This window comes from Malus domestica, chromosome 14 (assembly GCF_042453785.1).
Source record: "Malus domestica chromosome 14, GDT2T_hap1".
Lineage (NCBI taxonomy): Eukaryota > Viridiplantae > Streptophyta > Magnoliopsida > Rosales > Rosaceae > Malus > Malus domestica.
Window position 1 is genome coordinate 16,707,717 of NC_091674.1, and position 22,460 is coordinate 16,730,176.

General features: G+C 41.1%; 1 protein-coding gene and 1 long non-coding RNA gene across 4 annotated transcripts; both read right to left on the bottom strand.

The window, feature by feature from the left end:
- Positions 1 to 15,907: 15,907 nt before the first annotated feature.
- Positions 15,908 to 17,854, bottom strand: LOC139191558 (uncharacterized). The gene is made up of 2 exons (XR_011575613.1): positions 17,460 to 17,854; positions 15,908 to 16,366 (listed from the first exon to the last, which is right to left on the bottom strand). It is a non-coding gene; the product is annotated as an uncharacterized lncRNA (long non-coding RNA).
- Positions 17,855 to 18,349: 495 nt separating this feature from the next.
- LOC103431071 (subtilisin-like protease SBT4.12) lies at positions 18,350 to 21,243 on the bottom strand. Of its 3 annotated transcripts, none has more exons than XR_011575699.1 (4): positions 20,929 to 21,243; positions 20,031 to 20,183; positions 18,845 to 19,866; positions 18,350 to 18,758 (listed from the first exon to the last, which is right to left on the bottom strand). XR_011575699.1 is itself a non-coding variant. In XM_070812546.1 (3 exons), the coding sequence occupies exons 2-3, from the start codon at positions 20,144 to 20,146 to the stop codon at positions 19,317 to 19,319; spliced, it is 666 nt and encodes a 221-aa protein (XP_070668647.1). In that variant the 5' UTR covers positions 20,147 to 20,183; positions 20,929 to 21,243; the 3' UTR covers positions 18,350 to 19,316. The 3 variants fall into 3 exon arrangements, 1 of the variants encoding a protein (XP_070668647.1); XR_011575698.1 differs by having other exon boundaries at positions 20,031 to 20,187; positions 20,929 to 21,226; XM_070812546.1 differs by having other exon boundaries at positions 18,350 to 19,866.
- Between the last annotated feature and the right edge of the window lie 1,217 nt (positions 21,244 to 22,460).

The following is a 22,460-nucleotide window of genomic DNA, read 5'->3' on the forward strand; positions in this document are numbered from 1 at the left end:
GGCTTCTTTTGGCTAAACCAAAGAAGATACTTGGAATTGGTGAGTTTAAGAAAGTGTGCAACATTAGGACCAGAGAGAGGGAGTCCAGTGGTGGTAGAAGAAGAAGAGGCCTGAGTGGCCATGGGTAAGAATAGGCACGGCAAAAAGAAATTTAAGGAAAAAGAAGTTTGAGATAAGTGTTTAGGAGGGGAACAACTAACAGAGAATAAGACTAGGGTTTTTGTCAAGAAAGAAAAACCTATGAGTGATACATGTAGAATTATGAGTGATACCATGTAGAATTATAACTGTATTTACAAGTCAAGTGACTTGGTGTACAAGTAAATTTAAGCCCACAGGGATTTACATAACCAAACCCAATAGAATGCTAACCGAATTTTCCTACGCTAACATGCTCTCGTCCTCTAAGTCTACCATGTGTTACACCATTGAAGTTTTCCACTAACATCGTTGTCTATTAAATTAAGAGTAAATTACGAGTGTTGACTCGAAACTTAAAAAAATAAATATTATTATAAGAAAATGAAAGGTGGGGCAACTGGTATTAACACCAAAGAATCAAAATCAAAGCTAAAGATGAAGAAACTTGATGAAGACGAAAACCCAAGCTTTTATATTTCTCAGAAATTGTTTTTACAAAGTCGGTTGCAACGAGAGAGGGAAAAGTCTTTTATACTACACTCTGTTAAAATCAACCCTCACACTAAGCATTTGCTAATGTAGCAATTGCTTAGGTGTCTTACATATCCAATACCCCCCCTTCAATCTTTACTGGGAAATCCTAGTTTAAGATTGTGACAATGCTTGAGAAAATCAGGTCCATGAAAACCTTTTGTAAGAACATCAGCCACTTGGTCTTGAGTAGGGACATATAACACTTCCAGGTCTCCTTTCTGCACTCCCTCTCGAACAAAATGGAAATCAATTTCCAAATGTTTAATCCTGGAATGATGTATAGGATTCAAACTCAAGGCAATGACTGATTGATTATCACAAAACAACTGAGGTGGACTTGGCAAGATTGCACTAACATCCTTCAATATAAGCCTTATCCAAGCCATATCTGCAGCAGCACGTGCAAGAGCCTTGTACTCAGCTTCTGTTGAGCTTCGGGAGATGGAAGTTTGCTTCTTGGATTGCCAGGAAATAGGGTTATCTCCCAAATACACTACATGCCCTGTGATAGACCTCCTTGTATTGACATCGGCAGCCCAGTCTGAGTCACTGTAACCTCTGAGATGTAATCCAGAACCAGAAGTAAAAGTTAAACCACACTTTATAGTACCCTGCAAAAATCTGAAGATCCGCTTTACCAAACTAAGATGAACATCAGTGGGTGTGTTCATGAATTGACAGACATTGTTGACAACAAAAGCAATATCTGGACATGTGAAAGTCAGGTATTGTAAGGCCCCAACAAGGCTCCTGTACAGAGTTGGTTCTGGTAACAACTCTCCTTCATCAACAAGAACAAAATGATGAGGTTTACAAGGTTTGCAATTATCCATGGCTACTTTATGAAGTAAATCTTTGACATACTTCTCTTGATTCACAAATATATGCCCATTAGACTTGTATTGAATTTGCAGACCCAAGAAGTATGTGAGTTGGCCCATGTCCTTGAGATAAAACACTTCACCAAGATTATTAATCACAGATTGAACAAGGGTTGTACTAGATCTTGTGATGATAATATCGTCTACATAAAGGAGTAAAATAATCACATCTTGATCCACTTCTTTCACAAAAAGACTAGAATCTAAGAGAGAAGCCTTGAAACCAATAACTGACAGATAGCTTGTGAATTTGGCATTCCAAGCTCTTGGTGCTTGCTTAAGGCCATATAGTGACTTAACAAGTTTACAAACATGTCTAGGATAAGTGGAATCAATGAAGCCTTGAGGTTGTTTCATATAGACCTCCTCATGTAACTCACCATGTAAAAATGCATTTTTAACATCAAGTTGTCTAAGAGACCACTTGGGTGTTGCAGCCAAAGCCAAAATCATTCCCACAGTATTGTGTCTAACTACAGGACTAAATGTCTCTGTGTAATCCATACCTTTTTCTTGACTAAACCCTTAGGCTACTAATCTAGCTTTATGTCTAGAAATAGTACCATCAGGGTTTCTTTTCAATTTATATTCCCACTTACATCCTATGACATTTTTATTTGGAGGTGACTGTACAAGGATCCATGTACCTTGGGTTTGAAGAGCATCGTACTCTTCTTGCATAGCCTTCTGCCATTGAGGGAGCTGAGAAGCTACTTTATATGTAGAAGGCTCTGAAGAATCCTTAATATCTGCAAGAAAAGTGAACCCTCTAGAGAATTGGTCACTATCATGTGTTATTAAAGATTGAACTTCAGGAAAAATGGTTGTAAAGGCAACATAATCTTTCGTCGTAATAGCACCAATTCTAAGCCTGGTTTGAATATGTTTGTACCATACTTGACCAATCCCGAAACTACTAAGCACCGGTCAACATTATACCGTCAAGGACCCAAAAGAGCTTCCCTTCAACCAGGAGGCCAATCACAATGCGACACGTGTCGACATCAGAAGCCAATCACAGCGCGACACGTGTCAACGTCAGCAGCCAATCACAACACGACACGTGTCAATGTTAGAACAAAACTAGAAACTCTCTTCTATAAATAGGGATCATTCTCCCACAATAATCTCTAATGTCATTTTGTACTAAACTATTCACTAGAACTCATAAAAGGAGAGCTTGAACCTATGTATTTGTGTAAACCCTTCACAATTAATGAGAACTCCTCTACTCCGTGGACGTAACCAATCTGGGTGAACCACGTACATCTTGTGTTTGCTTCCCTGTCTCTATTCATTTACATACTTATCCTCACTAGTGACCGAAACAACCAAGCGAAGGTCACAAAACCTGACACTTTCTGTTGTACCAAAGTCCTCGCTGATTTTGTGCATCAACATTTGGCGCCATCTGTGGGAAACGACACTTATTCCCACTCTCTTCAGCTTTATCAAGCTGGTTTCCACTGCTCGTACACTCTCTTTTGGCCAAGCATCTCTCTCCGACATGGGGAGCGAAAGAAGCCATAGCACACAGAATGACACCCTCCTTGGACCTAGTATGAAGCAACAAAAGCACGAGGGAAATAGAGTTACTCTTCAAGCTAAAGTCGATGAGTTAGAGGTTCAGAACAACAAGATAGCGATGAAGAATGAGGTCCTCTATGAACAATATGAAAAACTTTTCGAAATGCTTCACGAGGCTAGGCATGCTCAAACACACAAGCTCGTCGCCCCTATTGAGGTCAACAATCATCTGAATGCCCCCCAACACGGAGGGTCACCGATATCCAACACGGATATCCCTGATAGGGATCGAGCTACACATCAATGTGATAATCAACATGAGACTTCTCTCAACCCAGCTGCTTCAACCCGAAGCAGAAGAAGTATAGGAAAGCATCTCTTCATAGAGGGAGTGGAAGGATCAAAAGCCGTCTATCGCGATTGTCGAGACTTCTTAAAGCAACGTCGAGAGAATCTCATCCACATAAGCTCGAAAATCAATGACCCAAGAGTTTCTGAAAGACTCGGTCCTCTCCCACGACCCAGGCCAGCAGTTAATTTAGGGAATGGGCAACAAGTCCCAGAAGAACATGAAGGTACAGGGGACTCGGAAATGTTCCGACATACTCACTCTAGGAGTCAGTGTGACGAGTCCAAGGAAAAATCATGCTATCTTGATCAAACTTTCCTACTTCCAAGAGGCGATGGGGACTTACGGAAGAAAACTTCAGTGATGCACGACTCCACTCAGGACCCCCTCGTCCTACAGCTCCTGGAGGAAGTAAACAAGTTGAAGGCTGAACGTCAAGCCGAGATACCTGACTGGAACCAACCCAGGCCTGGGCCCCTCACAAGAAGGATCCTCAACACCCCCCTCCAAGCGAAGACAAAGCAGAAGCTTGACTTACAACTCTATACTGGAAAGGAAGACCCGATTGAACACCTTAACCTCTTTGAGTCCACCATGGTATACCGGAGACACACCGATGAAGAACGGTGCCATCTCTTCCCCTCCACCCTCTTTGGCGGAGCTTTAAACTGGTATTGCCGTCTTCCACCCGAGACGGTAGACTCATTTGAAGAGTTGAGGAAGTTGTTTGTCTCTCAACACATCTTCCAGACCGATCGCTTGCATTCCGCAGATGACTTGTACACTATTCGCCAGAAGCCGGACGAGTCATTACGAAAGTATGCTGGCCGCTTCAGCCATGAATATTCCCGCTGCGCTAAGGCAGATGACAAGACCGCCCTCAAGGCCTTCACGGCAGGCTTACGTGACTGTTTCTTCAAGTACATGATCAATGTCAACACTTGGAAGACTTACTCTGAGGTGATGGCACAAGCTTACAACCATGCCTCTGCCGAGGCAAGGACATATCAAGGGAAACCCCCTACAGTCACCCTTTATCAGCAAGTAGGGAGTGGAGGCCAGATCCAACCGAATGAAAAGACCTCAACCTTCCAAACGATAGCAGCACACCCCCCAGCCTCATTTAATGCTTCGCCAAGTCAGCAGACATATCAATCCCAAGGCAAAAGGAAAGATTTCCATCCTCACCAATCTCATTTTGATAAAAAGAATAAGGGGCACTATCGGGATAACTCAGGATATCGTCACAATAACGCCCGTCCCCAGGCAGTCAATGCAGTGGGCCAATCACATGTCAAGACAGGCCCTACCCCGAGGTATGAGACATACACACCTTTGAACGCTACATGCGCGGCCATCTACCCCAGTATAGCTCATCTGATACCAAAGCCAAAGCCAAGACAGCCAGATTACAAGTCCACGAAAAACACGGGCATGTTTTGCTGCTACCACGAGTATAATGGCCATGATGGTGAGAAGTGCGTCATCCTCCATGATCATATTGAAGCTTTGGCACGTGAAGGAAAAATTGATCAGTTCCTCCTTCACCCTCCAAGGGATAACCGTAACCAACGCCAAGTGAATGTGATATATTCTATAAGCGGCGGCACACCTATGTCTGAATCTTCCAATAGGGCCATGAAAAACAGTGAACGAACTTTAAGACCTGGCCATCAAGTGTTTCACGTGGAAGACATCAGGGGAGGCAAATATCAAAAGCCTAACTGGGATCCAATATGTTTCTACCCTGAGGAAGAAAGAGGTATCATCTACCCTCACAACGACCCGCTGATCGTGGAGGCTCACATAGCAAATTTTGATGTGAAACAAATCCTGATAGACACATGTGCTTCAGTCAATATCATGTTTGCTGAAGCTTTCAAGGCACTTAATGTAGCTGAACACTTGCTCGATCGCTCGATTTCTCCTCTGATAAGCTTCTCTGGCGATATCGTGCAACCTTTAGGGAGTATACACTTACCCCTCACCATTGGTACAGGCCCCTACACAGCTACTATTACCACTAACTTCCTAGTGGTCAATTGCCCGACGGCATACAATGTCATCTTTGGGCGCACAGGCATCAATGATCTCAAGGCCATGGTATCCACACATATGTTGTTGATGAAGTTTCCAACCCCTTTCGACAATGGATACATCAGGGGAGATCAACTTAGTGCTCGATCATGTTACAACACTTCAGTTAAGTAACAACACCTGCATGTCCCCAAGGAGACCCTCTCTATACATAACCAGGTAGTAAAGACCAGTCCAGATGAAGCCAACTCGGATCTTCATGATGGCAACAGTCAACCCGACGACCCTCGAGATGACTCCTTCACCCAGCAAGCACAACCCGCTGAAGAGTTAGAGAATGTCTCTATCTCCAAAGACCATCCAGATCGCATGGTGAAGATTGGCACCACTTTGTCACCACCCATTCGGTTGTCACTGATCTCATTTTTGCAAGAAAACGCCGAGGTCTTCGCTTGGTCATATAAAGATATGCCGGGCATCTCTCCCGATATCATCTGTCACCACTTGAGTATTGATCCCAAAACCAAACCAGTAAAACAGAAGCGAAGATCTTATGATGTTGAACGATACGAGGCGATGAAAGCAGAAGTTGAAAAACTTAAGGACATAGGCTTCGTCCGTGAAGTCAATTACCCAACATGGGTAGCAAATGTTATCCTTGTTAAGAAAAATCCGACCAAGGAAAGTCTCCTGCTTCAAAAGGTCTTGTGGAGAATGTGTGTCGACTACACTGACCTAAACAAAGGATGCCCAAAGGATAGTTTCCCCCTTCCTCTCATTGATAGACTTATAGACTCTACGGCAGGGTGTGAGCTCTTGAGCTTCATGGAAGCTTATTCAGGATACAACCAAATCCTCATGAACCCCTCAGACCAAGAACACACAGCCTTCACTACTGACAGGGGACTATATTGCTACAAAGTCATGCTATTTGGTCTAAAGAATGCAGGAGCAACTTATCAGAGACTGGTCAATTCAATGTTCGCCGAACAGATTGGGAAGAGCATGGAAGTTTACGTTGATGATATGTTAGTCAAGAGCAAACATACTAATCAACACATCACCAACCTATCTGAAACTTTCACCATTCTAAAGAGGTATCGACTGAGGTTGAACCCCAACAAATGTGCTTTCGGCATGGGCTCTGGTAAATTTTTAGGCTTCATGATTAGCCAACAAGGCATTGAAGCTAACCCCGAAAAGATCAAAGCAATCCTTGACATGAAAGAGCCAGTAACTTCAAAAGACATCCAAAGCCTTACTGGCAAGGTGGCAGCCTTAACCAGATTCATCTCTAAGGCCACAGACAGATGTGCTCCTTTCTTCAAAGCACTCAAGGGAAATAAGAAGTATATTACATGGACGGAGGAATGTGCCAAGGCATTCAAGAACCTCAAAGAGTACATGAGTAAAGCCCCTCTGCTCTCCAAACCAGAAGTTGGTGACACTCTCATTATCTATCTATCGGTTTCGGCTTCAGCAGTCAGTTCTGTTCTTATTCGAAACGACAGTGGTGTCGAACGGCCCGTCTACTATGCTAGCAAGGCCCTACAAGATGCGGAGACACGATACTCCAACATTGAGAAATTAGCTCTAGCATTGGTCATGTCTGCTCGAAAACTTCGCCTTTATTTCCAAGCACACGTCATCATTGTGCTTACTAATCACCCTCTTCGACAGATACTCCAGAGTCCTGACACGTCTGGCCGAATGATCAAATTGGCGATAGCATTGGGTGAGTTTGACATCTCCTACCAACCAAAACCAACCGAAAAAGGTCAAGCAGTAGCAGATTTCATCGCCGACTTCACATATCCTATTGACATTGCTTCTACACCTGAAGCAGTAGCTTCATTACCATTGGAAGCTCAAAAGATAGAACCAACAACCCCAGCATGGAGTCTGTATGTTGATGGCTCATCCAACCAACAGGGCTGCGGAGCAGGATTAGTCCTCACTACCCCCGACAAAGTGGCGATAGAATACGCTCTTCGTTTCAAATTCAAGGCATCGAACAACGAGGCCGAATACGAAGCCCTTCTAGCAGGCTTACGTTTGGCCAAGCATCTTGGGGTTAAACGAATTGATATCTTCAGTGACTCCCAATTAGTGGTCAACCAAGTCACAAACAACTTTAATGCTAAGGATAGCTCCATGGCAGCATATCTTGCGCAAACGCGACTTTTGCTCAAGCACTTCCACTACCAGATCACCCAAGTTCCTCGAGCGGCAAACAATCATACAGACGCTTTGGCTCGCCTCGCCTCGGTAGTGGAAGACAAGATTGGGAGAAAAATTCATGTCGAATTGTTGGCAGTACCAAGCACCATGGTTGCGGAAGTGTGCAATTTACAACAAGGAGATAGTTGGATCACCCCAATTTATAAATTCCTTGCTCATGGCACCCTCTCAATTGACAAAGTCCAAGCTAAGCGGATTCGATACAAGTCTGCCCGCTACCTGATCATTAACGACCAACTCTACAAGCGCGGTTTTACCCTACCATACCTTAGATGCCTTACACCTGCGGAGGCGGAAATTGTCCTTCGGGAAATACATGAAGAAGTCTGCGGAGATCATGCTGGGTCTCGATCCCTAGCACACAAGACTTTTCGCCAATGATACTATTGGCCAACACTCCACCAAGATGCCATTAGAATATCTCGCTCATGTGATAAGTGTCAACGCTATGCAATTATCCCTCACTCCCCTCCTGAGCCGCTCACTCCTATGATCAGCCCTTGGCCATTTGCCCAATGGGGACTTGATTTGATCGGCCCAATGCCTGCAGGGAAGGACAAGGTCCGCTATGCAATCGTTGCAGTTGACTACTTCACAAAGTGGGTTGAAGTATAACCCTTGGCAACCATTACTGAGGCAAAAATAGAAGACTTCGTATAGAAGAACATCCTCTGCAGATTCGGCATTCCTAATGCGATAGTCACGGACAAATGGGCGGCAGTTCGATAATAAGAACTTCAGGATGTTCTGCTCTAAGTTCAACATCAACTTATGTTTTGCCTCTCCAGCCCATCCCCAATCTAATGGACAAGTCGAGGCCGTTAACAAAATAATCAAGCGCACTCTGAAAACTAGCTTGGACAAAGCTAAAGGTTGTTGGCCAGAATCCGTACCCCAAGTTCTTTGGTCATACCGCACTTCATATTGGACTTCCACAGGAGAAACTTCATTCTCACTTGCTTTTGGTACAGAAGCAGTTGTCCCGGTTGAGCTTGAGCAAGCAACATACCGAATCCAGAACTACATGCAGAGTGAAAACGACAACCAACTCACCCTCAACCTGGATCTAGTCGAGGAACACAGAAATCAGGCTCACCTGAGGAATGTCGCCTACAAGCAGCGCATCTCCAACTACTACGACTCAAGGGTCAAACCTCGCTCCTTCAAAGTGGGAGACTGGGTACTGAAGAAAAGATTACTCTGTGATAGAGTCCCGAGTGAATGAACACTCAGTCCTAACTGGGATTGACCGTTCGAGGTCGTCGGCATCAGCCGCCCTGGCTCCTATAAGCTCAGAAGCTCCGACGGCAAGACCCTTGGCCATCCATGGAATGCTGACCACTTGAAGTACTAATACAAATAGACTCACATTGTACAAGTGTTAAGCTACAGCCGTTCGGCATCCTATGTAACAAAGACCATTTGGTATGAATTCAATAAAGAGGTGATTTAGCCAACTCGGCCCTAAACTCTTTTACATTCTGAGCAATGAAACACTCAAGTGTTGAAGCTTCAACGCAAATGTTTCCAATACAAAACAAAATCTAAATATGTGTCAACAAGACTATACAAAGGATCTACATCATACATTCCAACACATTCATACATAAACATCATACATTCTAATACATTCATACATAAACATCATACATTCCAACACATTCATACATAAACATCATACATTCCAACACATCCATACATAAGCCAACTGTGCTTCGAAAGGGTTCAACACACTTTGTGTCATTCGACATTTGCCACAATGTGCCTCGACACCTTGCCCTTATTCTCACCAACTAGGTGATGAAGGAACTCACCTTCGTACCACCAACTAGGTGATGAAATGTACAACCCGTACTCTAATATTATTTGGAAACTTGCCACCCTTATCACCAATCAGGTGAAGAAGGAACTCATCTTCATGCCACCAACCAGGTGATGAAATGTACAACGCGTACTCTCCTTCATGCCACCAACCAGGTGATGAAATGTACAACGCGTACTCTCCTTCATGTCACCAACCAGGTGATGAAATGTGATGAAATGTGATTAAGGAATTCACATTCGTACCACCAACCAAGTGATGAAAGCAACCCACCATTCATTCCACTAACCAGAAAACGAGTGGTACAACTTGTACATGTGAACTCCTAGCATTCACAAATAATCAAAAACCATCAAGCTTTACAACTCAACTAGGGGAGCACTTATGCCTAACAAGAGCTATAGTCACCAACAAAGTCTTATTGCAAGCCAACAATGGCTTCAGTGCATGGTATACGAAGATCAAGCTCTTCAGCCCTCTTGCATCTGCTTCAGACATTTCTCCTCTGTAACAATGCAAACACTACAACTCATAGAAAGCTTCACACGCTCTTGATTAGGACTGTTCGAAGCAAATTCAATTTATATGGTTCATCCAAACCTTCGACTACTACAAGATGTGGCTTGCATCACAATCTCTCGCTTAACAGTATGGAAGCAAAATTTGTATACGTTGCCTCTCCCACATTTTCAAATTTCTAGTTTTCCCAAAAAAAAAAAAAAAAAAAAAAAGAGGAAATTGGAAATTGGGAAATTCAACAAAGCTTCATCAATGGAACACAACTACAATCCTCAAAAGCTTCGCACTATCTTCATCAAGATAGTGTGAAGTAAAATCAATTTATGGTGCCAACAAAAGCTTCATCAATGGATGACAAATATCAATCTCAAAAGCTTTGCACTATCTTCATCAAGATAGTGTGAAGCAAAATCAATTTATGGTGCCAACAAAAGCTTCATCAATGGAGGACAAATATCAATCTCACAAGCTTTGCACTATCTTCATCAAGATAGTGTGAAGCAAAATCAATTTATGGTGCCAACAAAAGCTTCATCAATGGAGGACAAATATCAATCTCAAAAGCTTTGCACTATCTTCATCAAGATAGTGTGAAGCAAAATCAATTTATGGTGCCAACAAAAGCTTCATCAATGGAGGACAAATATCAATCTCAAAAGCTTCGCACTATCTTCATCAAGATAGTGTGAAGCAAGATCAATTTATGGTGCCAACAAAAGATTCATCAATGGAGGACAAATATCAATCTCAAAAGCTTTGCACTATCTTCATCAAGATAGTGTGAAGCAAAATTAATTTATGGTGCCAACAAAAGCTTCACCTATAAAGCTTCAACACCAAAGCTTCACCTATCAAGCTTCAATCCCAAAGCTTCACCTACAATACAAAATTTCAACACCAAAACATATAAAAGCTTCACACACTCTTCATCAAGATAGTGTGAAGCAAAATCAATTCATGGTGCCCAACAAAGCTTCAACCTCAAAACTTCACCTACAAAGCTTCAACACCGAAGCTTCACCTACAAAGCTTATAAATATATATATATATATATATATATATATATATATATATATTTTTTTTTTTTATTTTTTTTTTTCAGAAATTCGAAAATTCAAAAATCCGGAAATTTGAAAAATCAAAAAAAAAAATGCCTAGGCCTCCTCTTCTTTGGGCCTAACAACTTTCATAACAAATATATATGAAGGAGTTTTGGGCTACCACTTAGAAAGGAAATGCCTCATTCGTCAACTCCCTCGACCAGAGACTTGGGGGACTCCTACCATATGTTACTGCACCTTGATACTCGGAAGTCTCACGACCACTCAGTAACTTGGATTTTTCAAGTCTCCAAACGAGAAGTTTTCCTCACTCGGGAAATTAAGGGAGCACTACCTCAACCTACATGCTTCACTCACAAAGTTTCAACATACAAGCTTCAACAAAAGGAAAAATTCAAAGAACTTAGTGAAGAAGGCCTTAGTGTATTTAACACAATACGTTGAAATGAAGCAAATCTTGTTTATTGATATTTCCGATAAGTTACAAATATGTATATATATACATGAATCAAAATAAACAAACAAGAGGGAGTCTTCACAAAGGTTGCTCAGGGGAAGTCTCAGCAGTCGGTAGAGCCCTAGAAAGAGAAAGCACCGGAGAGTGGTTATCTGGAGCCTCAGTACTGGACAGAACCCCAGAAGGAGAAGGCATCGGAGGTTGATCATTTCGAGCTTCATTACGCGGTACAGCCCCAGAAGACGACGGTAATAAATGCCTTTGGAACAAACCCACAAACCGCTGATGATCAAGTAAAACCTGACCATCAGATTCCTTCATCTGGTCAAGCTTCATCTTCATGTTTGTAGCATAGTCATGTGCGAGCCGATGCAACTGTTTATTCTCATGCTTGAGCCCTCTAATCTCCTGTTTGAGACTCATCACTTCAGCAGCCAATGATTCAACTTGGCGGGTTCTAGCAAATAGGCGTTGGGCCATATTAGACACAGAACCTGCATACTGAACACTAAGAGTCAGAGAATCCTTAACAGCCAACTCATCAGACCGTTTGGAAAGTAGTCTGTTATCTTTGGGAGTGAGAAGGTTCCTGGCCACCACCGCAGCGGTCATATCATTCTTCATCACAGAATCCCTAACGGTAAGAGGACCGGTAGGGGATATGAAGGATGGGCGCCATATGTTGTCTGGAGAAGGCGTGGCTGTCTCTTCTCCAAGGTTCAAGTCAAAACGACGGTCAGAGGGGCCAGACATTTTCAAAGGTGTTGGAAAGGGAAGAGGTCAGACAAATCAAGATCTTAGAAGTGCAAGAAGGGAGCTTCTACTGGTGGAGATTCAAGTGTGCTGTGGAACTTAATGCCAACCTCTATAAAAATCTGCACTTGACGGAGCTTCAGAAATCAAAGAGACGTTTGCTTTCTCGAAAGCTGAGCTGCTCAGAGACCACGAGGGCCGATCTCAAAAATCGAAGAAGCACCTGCTTTTTCAGCCTCGTCAGCACCTGTCACATGCACACTCAGCTTTGCGAAAATTACGGGCAATCTGTCGAAGATTTCTGGTGAAGTAGAAAGCACGTGAATCTTACTGTTCAATCACCACTCTCCACACGCATCATCAACTCCTCGGGTACCACATATAACTTTGCCAAAGATCTCTGACAAAGTTTAGGCACGAGAATTTCGAAGTTCCAGCTACCCTACTATTACCCACAAGGGTAAAGGAACAGCACCACTGCTTGACAACTGGAAAGTCCCTATATGTGTCGACCTTCATGTTCCGTGGCAAGACAGGCTAGCAAGAACGTCCAACCTTTACTCACATTCGAGAAAAGACTCTCAACATAATTACTTTCTCAAAAACCGAAGCGGCACCGCTTTCCGAATCTCGAGAGCCATATCCCCGACGGGATTGCTTGTTCGAAAACCGAAGAGGCACAACTCTCAGAACTTCGAGAGCCAGATTTCCTTAGATAAAGCTTGTCTGTAATCTTCACACGCAACATCAGCTTTCCAGATACCACATACCACTTTTTCAAAGTGCTCTGACAAAGTTAAAACACGTGAACCTGGCAGCTCCCACTACATTGCTGTGACCAAGAAGGGTAAAGGAATAGCATTACTACTTGTTATTGGGAAATCCCTATATACATCGACCTCCCTCCTCAACGGACAGGCAAACCTGCAAAAATGCTCAACCCTTTCTCGCATTCGAGAATGCACCCTCAACATAACCTCTCGAAATACTCAGCTTTATTTTCCCCCGATAATACCTCAGCAAATAAGCCACACCAAGAACAAGAGTATCTCATATCATCAGGGTCGAAAGCAAGAGTATCTCATATCATGCTTTCTCTCTGTCCTTGTCTTCGTCCTTGTCCACACCTGCAGGACAAAGAGAAAGAGAGCAGTCAGTCGGAACCTGAAATCAAACCTCCAATCTGGAACTGACTGCCTGAGACCTTTGCCTGGTTGCTTACTTAGCATTGCTCTCGAGAACTCATCCTCAACTGCTGTCAAGGTCATGAATTCCACCGGCACATACCTCATGACAGTTGATCAGATATTGGCTCTTTACACTGAAGCTGCCAAGCGTGGATGAGTCACTATGAAGGAATGTTCTGAAAGACCATTTAAATGCAAAGGTTGCACACCACTTCTGCCATGCAAAAGATTGAAGCAGAAGGTTCAACGGTGAGCTGAAATAGATCACTACAGCACGACACCTTTCCATACCACATTCACTATTTCGTCAACAACAAAAGTATCCTATATCATCAAGGTCGAACGTACTCTAGATTTGATGGACTTGTTTTGACCCTCAAATTCTTGAGTCGGCCTTATACTCTGAAGGGAACCAGAAAACCATCTAGCACAGTTCAAGAATAAGCCTGTGGAAAGTTACTTCTTCAAAAGTAAAAGTATCTCATATCATCTTTTCTCCATTTGCTTCTCCTTATCCTGGCAGCTGAATGAGAGACAAGGAGAAGGAGAACAATCAACCGGAAGCCGAAGTCGAACCTCCGATCCTGGGTTGCTTGCTTGGAAGTTTGACTGCTTACCTTGTCTGTCACCTCTTTCGGCAGATCTCCTAGCTCGGCGACTTGGGGGACTCCTACTATAGGGTTTGTATCGCACTTGACCAAGCCCGAAACTACAAGTAAGCTTCAAGTGAAATTGATACATTACCTTGTGCATCTTCATCGGTTAAAGATACCACCCATGGATGGAGGAAAAGTACTTCCAGAGAAGATGCCACATCTACATATGAGACAGATAAGGCACGTGAAAATGATACCACACTTCAGTACTTAGAAGTTTCGTGATTACTCAATGGCTTGGATCTTGCAAGTCCCCAACCGAGGAGCTTCCCTCACTCGGGAACTTAGGGGAGCACTGTTTGTACTATACTTGACCAATCCCGAAACTACTAAGCACCGGTCAACGTTATACCGTCAAGGACCCAGAAGAGCTTCCCTTCAACCAGGAGGCCAATCACAATGCGACACGTGTCGACATCAGAAGCCAATCACAGCGCAACACGTGTCAACATCAGAAGCCAATCACAACACGACACGTGTCAATGTCAGAACAAAGCTAGAAACTCTTCTATAAAATGAGATCATTCTCCCACAATATTTCCTAATGTCATTTGTACTAAATCATTCACTAGTACTCACAAAAGGAGAGCTTGAACCTATGTACTTGTGTAACCCTTCACAATTAATGAGAACTCCTCTACTCCGTGGACGTAGCCAATCTGGGTGAACCACGTACATCTTGTGTTTGCTTCCATGTCTCTATTCATTTACGTACTTATCCTCACTAGTGACCGAAGCAACCAAGCGAATGTCACAAAACCTGACACTTTCTGTTGTACCAAAGTCCTCCCTGATTTTGTGCATCAACAGAATACCATGTGGAACATCAGTGGACAAGAAATCATGAGATCAAGATGACTTAATTAGAGGCAATACAACATGTAATTGTTGAGGGGATGGGACAAGCAACACTGAAGAGGGGTGGGAAAGAGTAGCATTTGAACTGGAAGATGGAGCCACTATAATAGAATCATGTACAAAATTATGTGAACTAGGAGAATGTGATGAACTGCTCATGGATGAAGAAACTTGGGAAACATGATTAAGCGAGTCATCTTGAGACTAAATACCAAAGTGAGATGAGACTATTGGTGCAGAAGCTGCAGGCAAATGAACCACAACTGGTCGTGTAGAATAACTAGGAGATGAAACAACTTTTGAACATTGAGACATAGAAGTAGACCTCAAAGCAGCAAAAGGAAAACATTTTTCATCATGTATCACATGCCTGGACATTAACAATTTTTCTATGGCAATATTGTAACAAATAGCAACTTTGTATCCAAAAGTAAACCCCAAAAACACACATTGGCTAGTTCTTGATTGAAGTTTGTGATCATTGTAGGGCCTAAGATAGGGATATATGGCTAAACCAAAGACTTTCAAAGAAGATATATCAGGTTTCGTATGAAAAAGCCTCTCAAAAGGTGAATCCATCCCAAGAATCTTGGTAGGCATCCTATTGATTAAAAATAATGCATGTGCAACAGCATGGTACCAAAACTTATGTGGTAAAGAGGCAGCTGACAACATAGTTAATGCAGTCTCCACGACATGTCTATGTTTCCTTCCACTAATCCATTTTGCTGTGGTGTGTAAGGACAAGAAACATAATGTACTATACAATTGGTTGCAAGATAATCCTTAAATTTATTGTTCAAAAATTCACCACCACCATCAGACTGCAAAACTTTAATTTGTGTATTAAACTGATTGACAACATAGGCAGAAAACCTGAAAAATGCAGCAAAAACTTCTGATTTATTCATTAAAGGGAAAATCCATACAAATTTGGTAGCTTCATCAACAAAAGACACATAGTATCTGAATCCCTCAAGTGCTACAATCATTGAAGGACCCCAAACATCACTATGAATTTTGTGAAAAGGTACTTCAACCCTATCTATCTTTTCAGGAAATGAAAGTCTACTCATCTTCCCACTAAGACAATGTCTGCAAGTGTGAGTATGTACATCACTAGTAGTAGGAATATTAGAATTTCTAAGCATAGCTTCTAAAATCTAATTAGATGGATGCCCCAATCTGAGATGCCACAATGAGGATTTAACAACCTTTCCCAATAGAGCAGTGGTAGAAAAAACACCTTGATTCAGCAACTTTGGAAACACGTGTATATGTATTCGAAACAGCTCATCATTGCTACTCTTTCCTTGATAAAGAACCACCCCTGTTGCCTTGTCCTGCACAAAGAATTGAAGATCATCATAGATGAACCAACTATTATTGTCCTTGCATAGTTGCTTCACAGAGAGTAGATTAACTTGTAACATCGGAACATGAAAAATATTTTTAAGATACAGAGTATGAGAATTATTATGTAATGTGCCAATGCCAATATGTTTGACAAGCTGGAAGACCTGTCAAAGCTGCTATAATAATGTCATAGGTGAATCCCTAGCAAGTATAAATGTCCTAATCATATCAAAATCAACTGGAAGACTTGTCAAAGTTGCTATAATAATGTCATTATCAGAAATATTTTCACCAACAGCATGCAACTTATCTTTAATGACTTTAAGTCTCAACAGATACTTGTCAACATTATCACTACCCTTTTGAATGGTATGTAATTTTGCTTTAAGATGATTAACACGTGCACTAGACACAGACATATACCTGTCTTACAGAGCAGTCCATGCCTCATAAGAGGTCTTACAACCCACAACATGTTCTATTGCATCATCATTAAGAGTAGCAAGAAGAAGACTTAACAATGCCATATCTATCCAAGATTTGTAAGCAGCATTAACTTCTTTAGTAACACCAGACTCAGCCTTAATCACATACTTTGGAGGACACACAGAATCACCAGTGAAATGATCAAACAAATCATACCCACGAAGAACGGAACAAAACTGGAAATTCCATTTGATGAAGTTGTCATCATTCAATTTAATAGTCAACATGCCCAAAAGATTCTCAAGCTTAATCGAATCCAACATGATTACACCAAGATATCTCCAACAATACAACCCAAATGAGAAAAATACCATGAACACAAGGATGAAATAACCCAGATGAAAAATTCAGAATCAACACTCAACAAGAACAAATCAAGATGAACAATATGGTTATTGACCTTGGTTCATCAAGAAGTCAAGAATAATGGCATCAGCCTTTCACATGAGCATATCAAGATTCGACTAAAAAATTATCACAGATTAACAACAAAATACTGTTCTTGGCATCGGCCTTCAGTAGAACAGAAAATACCTATATCAAGATTATAGCACAATCCAAGTAGAAACAAGAGGCAAGAAATCAAGAAAATACCCAAATCAGAATTTCGATTAACTTGTGAAATGAACTGCGAACAAGAACAACATATCGACAAACCGGAGCAGCGGAAGTCCAGAACCTATTGCGCAAGCAAAAATTGGCTCTGATACCATATTAACACCAAAGAATCAAAATCAAAGCTAAAGATGAAGAAACTTGATGAAGACGGAAACCCAAGCTTTTATATTTCTCAGAAATTGTTTTTACAAAGTCGGTTGCAATGAGAGAGGAAAAAGTCTTTTATACTACACTCTGTTAAAATCAACCCTCACACTAAGCACTTGCTGATGTGGCAATTGCTTAGGTGTCTTACATATCCAATAGCTGGCAGGTGGGAGGGGATTGGTTCCTTGGAGCATGGTGGTGTTTCCATTGCTGCAAAAAGATTGCGGTGTTTAACATTGGTAGAAGAAACTTACTAGGATTTATTCAGTCAACCAGGTGGGGTCAAGCCACGTTGACACGATACGATGGTGGGTTGGGGGTTAGAAATTTGGGATTAACCTGTTTTTGGCCTGCCATGGCGTAGGGAAGGTAGCAGCATGCCAGCTTAGTCTTCATCCACTAGTAAAAAAAACACTTTGCGCGACGCAGGTTCTTCGTCGCACAAAGTCAAAAAACGTCGCGCAAAACTTTGCTCAACGAACCTTCGTCGCGCGCAAACCGTCGCGGCAAGGCAGTGACATAAGGCTTTGCACGACGAAGGGGTTACATGCGTCGCGCAAAGTGGCATAGGTGTCTTTGCGCGACGTAGTCATGCGTCGTGCAAAGTGACTTCGTGGCTTTGCACGACGTAGCGCAAATCCCTTTTTTTTGTTTTCATCAAAAATATTTTTTTTTTAATTTTTAATAAATATTGTAATTAAATTCTAAACAATAATGAATTAACCAAGCAAAAGTATTTAATTATAAAATATATGAAAATGTACGTACAAGATGTTCGAACAAAAAAGAAAAAACTACAAGTAGTCTTCTAGGTTTGATATGTCAAGCTACTGGGTATCGACAAGGCGAGGTAGCTCTGAGGTCGAAGGTGGAGCAAAATTAAGTGCTAGTAGTGAGATTTGGAGGCTAGACATAGCTCGTACAAAGTCTCTCACCGTCCCGGTATAGGTCCTCATCTCCTCGTCCTGGACCTACATAGTCAAATGAATACAACAGTCTAGGAGATGAAGAATCATCAAATTCAGAACATAGTCAACTAAATTTGGTCCAGTCGCAGACGTGATAGAAACAAGAGGCGCATCAACATCTTTTATGACTTCACTTTGTAATATCGTCGCTTGAGGGACCCTGTAAAATAAGAGAGGCTTTCAAGAATTTAAAAAGCAACGTGATCGAAAATCGCCAACCTTAACAGTATTCAAATGAATCTATACCTGGTGGAGTTCATGTAGGACTTGACCACATTTAGCTCTTCTGTGATTAAATTCACCCCAGGAAATGGGAGAACTTGAGAAAAAGTTTTGTTCATAAAATTAACAAAAATTATCCCAACTGCCCCAGATCTGTAAGCCCCAGGAAATCTAGTGTTCTTCTCACATACAACTATCTTTCCCTTAACTAAATCAGGGTCCAGGCAACCTTCCCAACATATACTAAAATGCAACAAGAAGTCAGTACTATAGTTTCATTTTTATTCCTTTATATTGTATGCAGTAAAAGTGAAACAGGGACAAGAATTACCAAGCTAGCTTTGAGAGCATTTTGTTCTTGAAGCATCTTTTCCATATATGAGAGGAAAATTTGTTCCATTTAATGTGAACGTGTTCGTAAAGTGCCCCTGTTTGTGATAAGAACATTAAAAAGTATTGAAATGAAAACAATCTGAGCCACAGTATATACAAGTATTCATAAAATGTTTTTATTTTGTTGAAAAAGGAAGTGGATGAGACATACGACTAGTTTCTTTCCAATTGCAAGAACAGTGCTGTCAATAATCCGGCGATCTGTGGTACTAGCTGCAACTGTGAATATCCATGGTGCTACACTTGACACAGGACCAACCTTATAACTATTAAATATGGTTCCGGCAGACTGTGAAGTTAGTATCCCTTTCTTCATGGCATGAAAGGCACCAATTGCAATCGGGTCAATATAAAAATGAGGCTCAGAACGAAAAAATCCATTAAGTGAAATTGAAATGATGTCAACTTCATCAGCAATTGCATCGTCAAAAGCAGCCATGATACTGTCTGAACTACACCCGAAATCAAGATCACAGACTTTATATGCTGTGATTCTCGCAACAGGTACACCTCCTCTTGTAGTACCATTTGCTAGTCCGTAAAAGCTTACATCCTTTACAGGACTCCTGGCTACAATTGATGCACAGTGAGTTCCATGACCCCAGAAATCCCTTGCAGAGTCTGTTAAGTAATATCGAGCACCAACGATCTTTCTGCAAAACAAACATTTCTTGATGTTGACTAGATGTTGCAAAGTACAAAGGCAAAACCATTACAAAAGTAGTTTAATTATGAAATTTTGAAATGAATAAACTCAACCAAAAGTTTTAATTCGTATAATTGATAACTTTATGCATGTAAATATTGAGAGACATACTTGTTGCAGGTGAAATTTTTGCCGCCTTCACAAACACCTTTCCACTTCTTAGGAGGAGGACCAAAACCTTCATCTTTAAAGCTCTCACCTTCAGGCCAAATTCCAGTGTCCATCATACCAACAATGAAATCACTTTCAGTTGTGGCATTTCGACTGACTTTCACACCAACAATGATATCACTCTCAGTTGCAGCATATAAAGCAGATTCAGAACTAACAATCATCCAATTCAATCAATTATCCGCTACACGACCTACATAGTCATATGAATACAACAGCCTAGGAGATGAAGAATCAAGAGCATTCACTAACATGGAAAAACAATATAGAACTTGCTGAGGTCCTGAAATTCCCAGTAGCATTATAACTACCTTTACTATTTGACAACAGTAGGTAACAACCAGTCTAAAATGCCTTTGGTTATGGAAATCTCAACTCGGTTCAAAAGTCATAGGATGTAGTTAACTATGATTTACGGCTACTAAGTCAAGTTCATTAGTTTTGACTTTAAATAATTCTTAGATTCATACAACTCATAACTCAAATGCAGAAAAATGAAACGGTGGTTGGACGGTATCAACCGTATCATTTCATTTAATATAGTAGCAAAGAAAAGAAAAGGCTCGGATGGAAATTGTGGAATTGAAATCATGATGTTGACAAATGAAATTGGGCCAAACGACAAATGGAAAAATGATCGCATGATATTTCAACCAATCATCTATAAACATACATAACACCAGCCATCAATCATCAATCTACAAATGCAATTCAAATTTTAGGAAAACCCTAAATGGTGGCAACAGAACAATCATCAATCTACAAATTCTAATTTAAAAACCCTAAAATCCCTACACCAGAAATTCACATTAATAACAAAACCTTAAATCAAAATTACCTAAATTTTAGAGGGATGACGGCGGGGGGTGTTGTCGAAGAGGAGAGAATCGACGGCGGGGGTGATGGGGTGATGGCCTGGGTTCTCTGGGATGTCGTCGAGAAGGATGATGGATGGTGCCGTTGTGTTGGTCGACGGCGGTGATGGCTGGTGAGCACTACGAGGAGGAGGACGATTGAGAGTTGGAGAGTCGAGGGAAGGGAGTCGAGGGACTAAGAGTCTGAGAGTGATTCTGGTACTCGGGTGGAATTGGCTGAGGAGGATAGTCGGCTGGAGTTAGGAGAAAGATTTGGGTTTGGTTTGGGAAGAGAGACCGAGTGAGAGAGATGAGAGAGCGGAAGGCTTTTGGTTTGGAAAATTTGGGAAATTTTTTTAAAAAAACGCCTATTTTTTACAATTGCCCCGCCAAAATAATGACAAATGCGCAACACAGGTATACATTTCGACGTCGCACAAGGTTTTTTTATTTATTTTTTTTTTTTTAAATATAAATTTTACTGAAAATTTACTTAATAAATATATATACCTTTGAACTTGATGGAATACGCATTGTACGAAATTAATTTCAACGATCCAACCGTTAAAATTGTTTGTATATATTCCGAGATCACATACGCCAAAAATTGGAAAAAACAAACATCCAAATATCAAGTAACAGGACAAAACCTTTCGACGGTTATAAACGAAAAATCACGATTTAACGGTTATTTTAACTCCAATTTGATGACTTTTTACAACTACACTCATTGAGCCTATATGAATACAACGAACCAATTCGATTGTCAATTTAAAATATTTACACAAGCGGATACCACAAAATGTTACGTTAAACTTAATGATAGTATAAATAAACTCCAAGTGTTAGGAAATCTATCGTTTTGATGAAATACGCATTCTACGAAACTAATTTCAACGATCCAACCATCAAACTTGTTTGTATATATTCCGAGATCGCATACGCCAAAAATTGGAAAAAAACAAACATCCAAAGATCAAGTAACGAGACAAAACCTTTCGACAGTTATAAACGAAAAATCACGATTTAACGGTTATTTTAACTCCGATTTTGATGATTTTTTACAACTACACTCCTTGAGCCTATATGAATACAACGAACCGATTTGATTCTCAATTTAAAATATTTACATAAGCGGATACCACAAAGTGTTATGTTAAACTTAATGATAGTATAAATAAACTCTAAGTGTTAGGGAATCTATCGTTTTGATGGGATACGCATTGTACGAAACTAATTTCAACGATCCAACCGTCAAACTTGTTTGTATATATTCCGAGATCGCATACGCCAAAAATTGAGAAAAACAAACATTCAGATACCAAGTAACGGAACAAACCTTTTCGACGGTTATAAACAAAAACGCACGATTTAACGGTAGTTTTAACTCCGATTTTGATGATTTTTTACAGCTACACTCCTTGACCCTATATGAATACAATGAACTAATTCGATCTTCAATTTTAAAATATTTACACTAGTGGATACCACAAAATATTATGTTATACTTGATGAA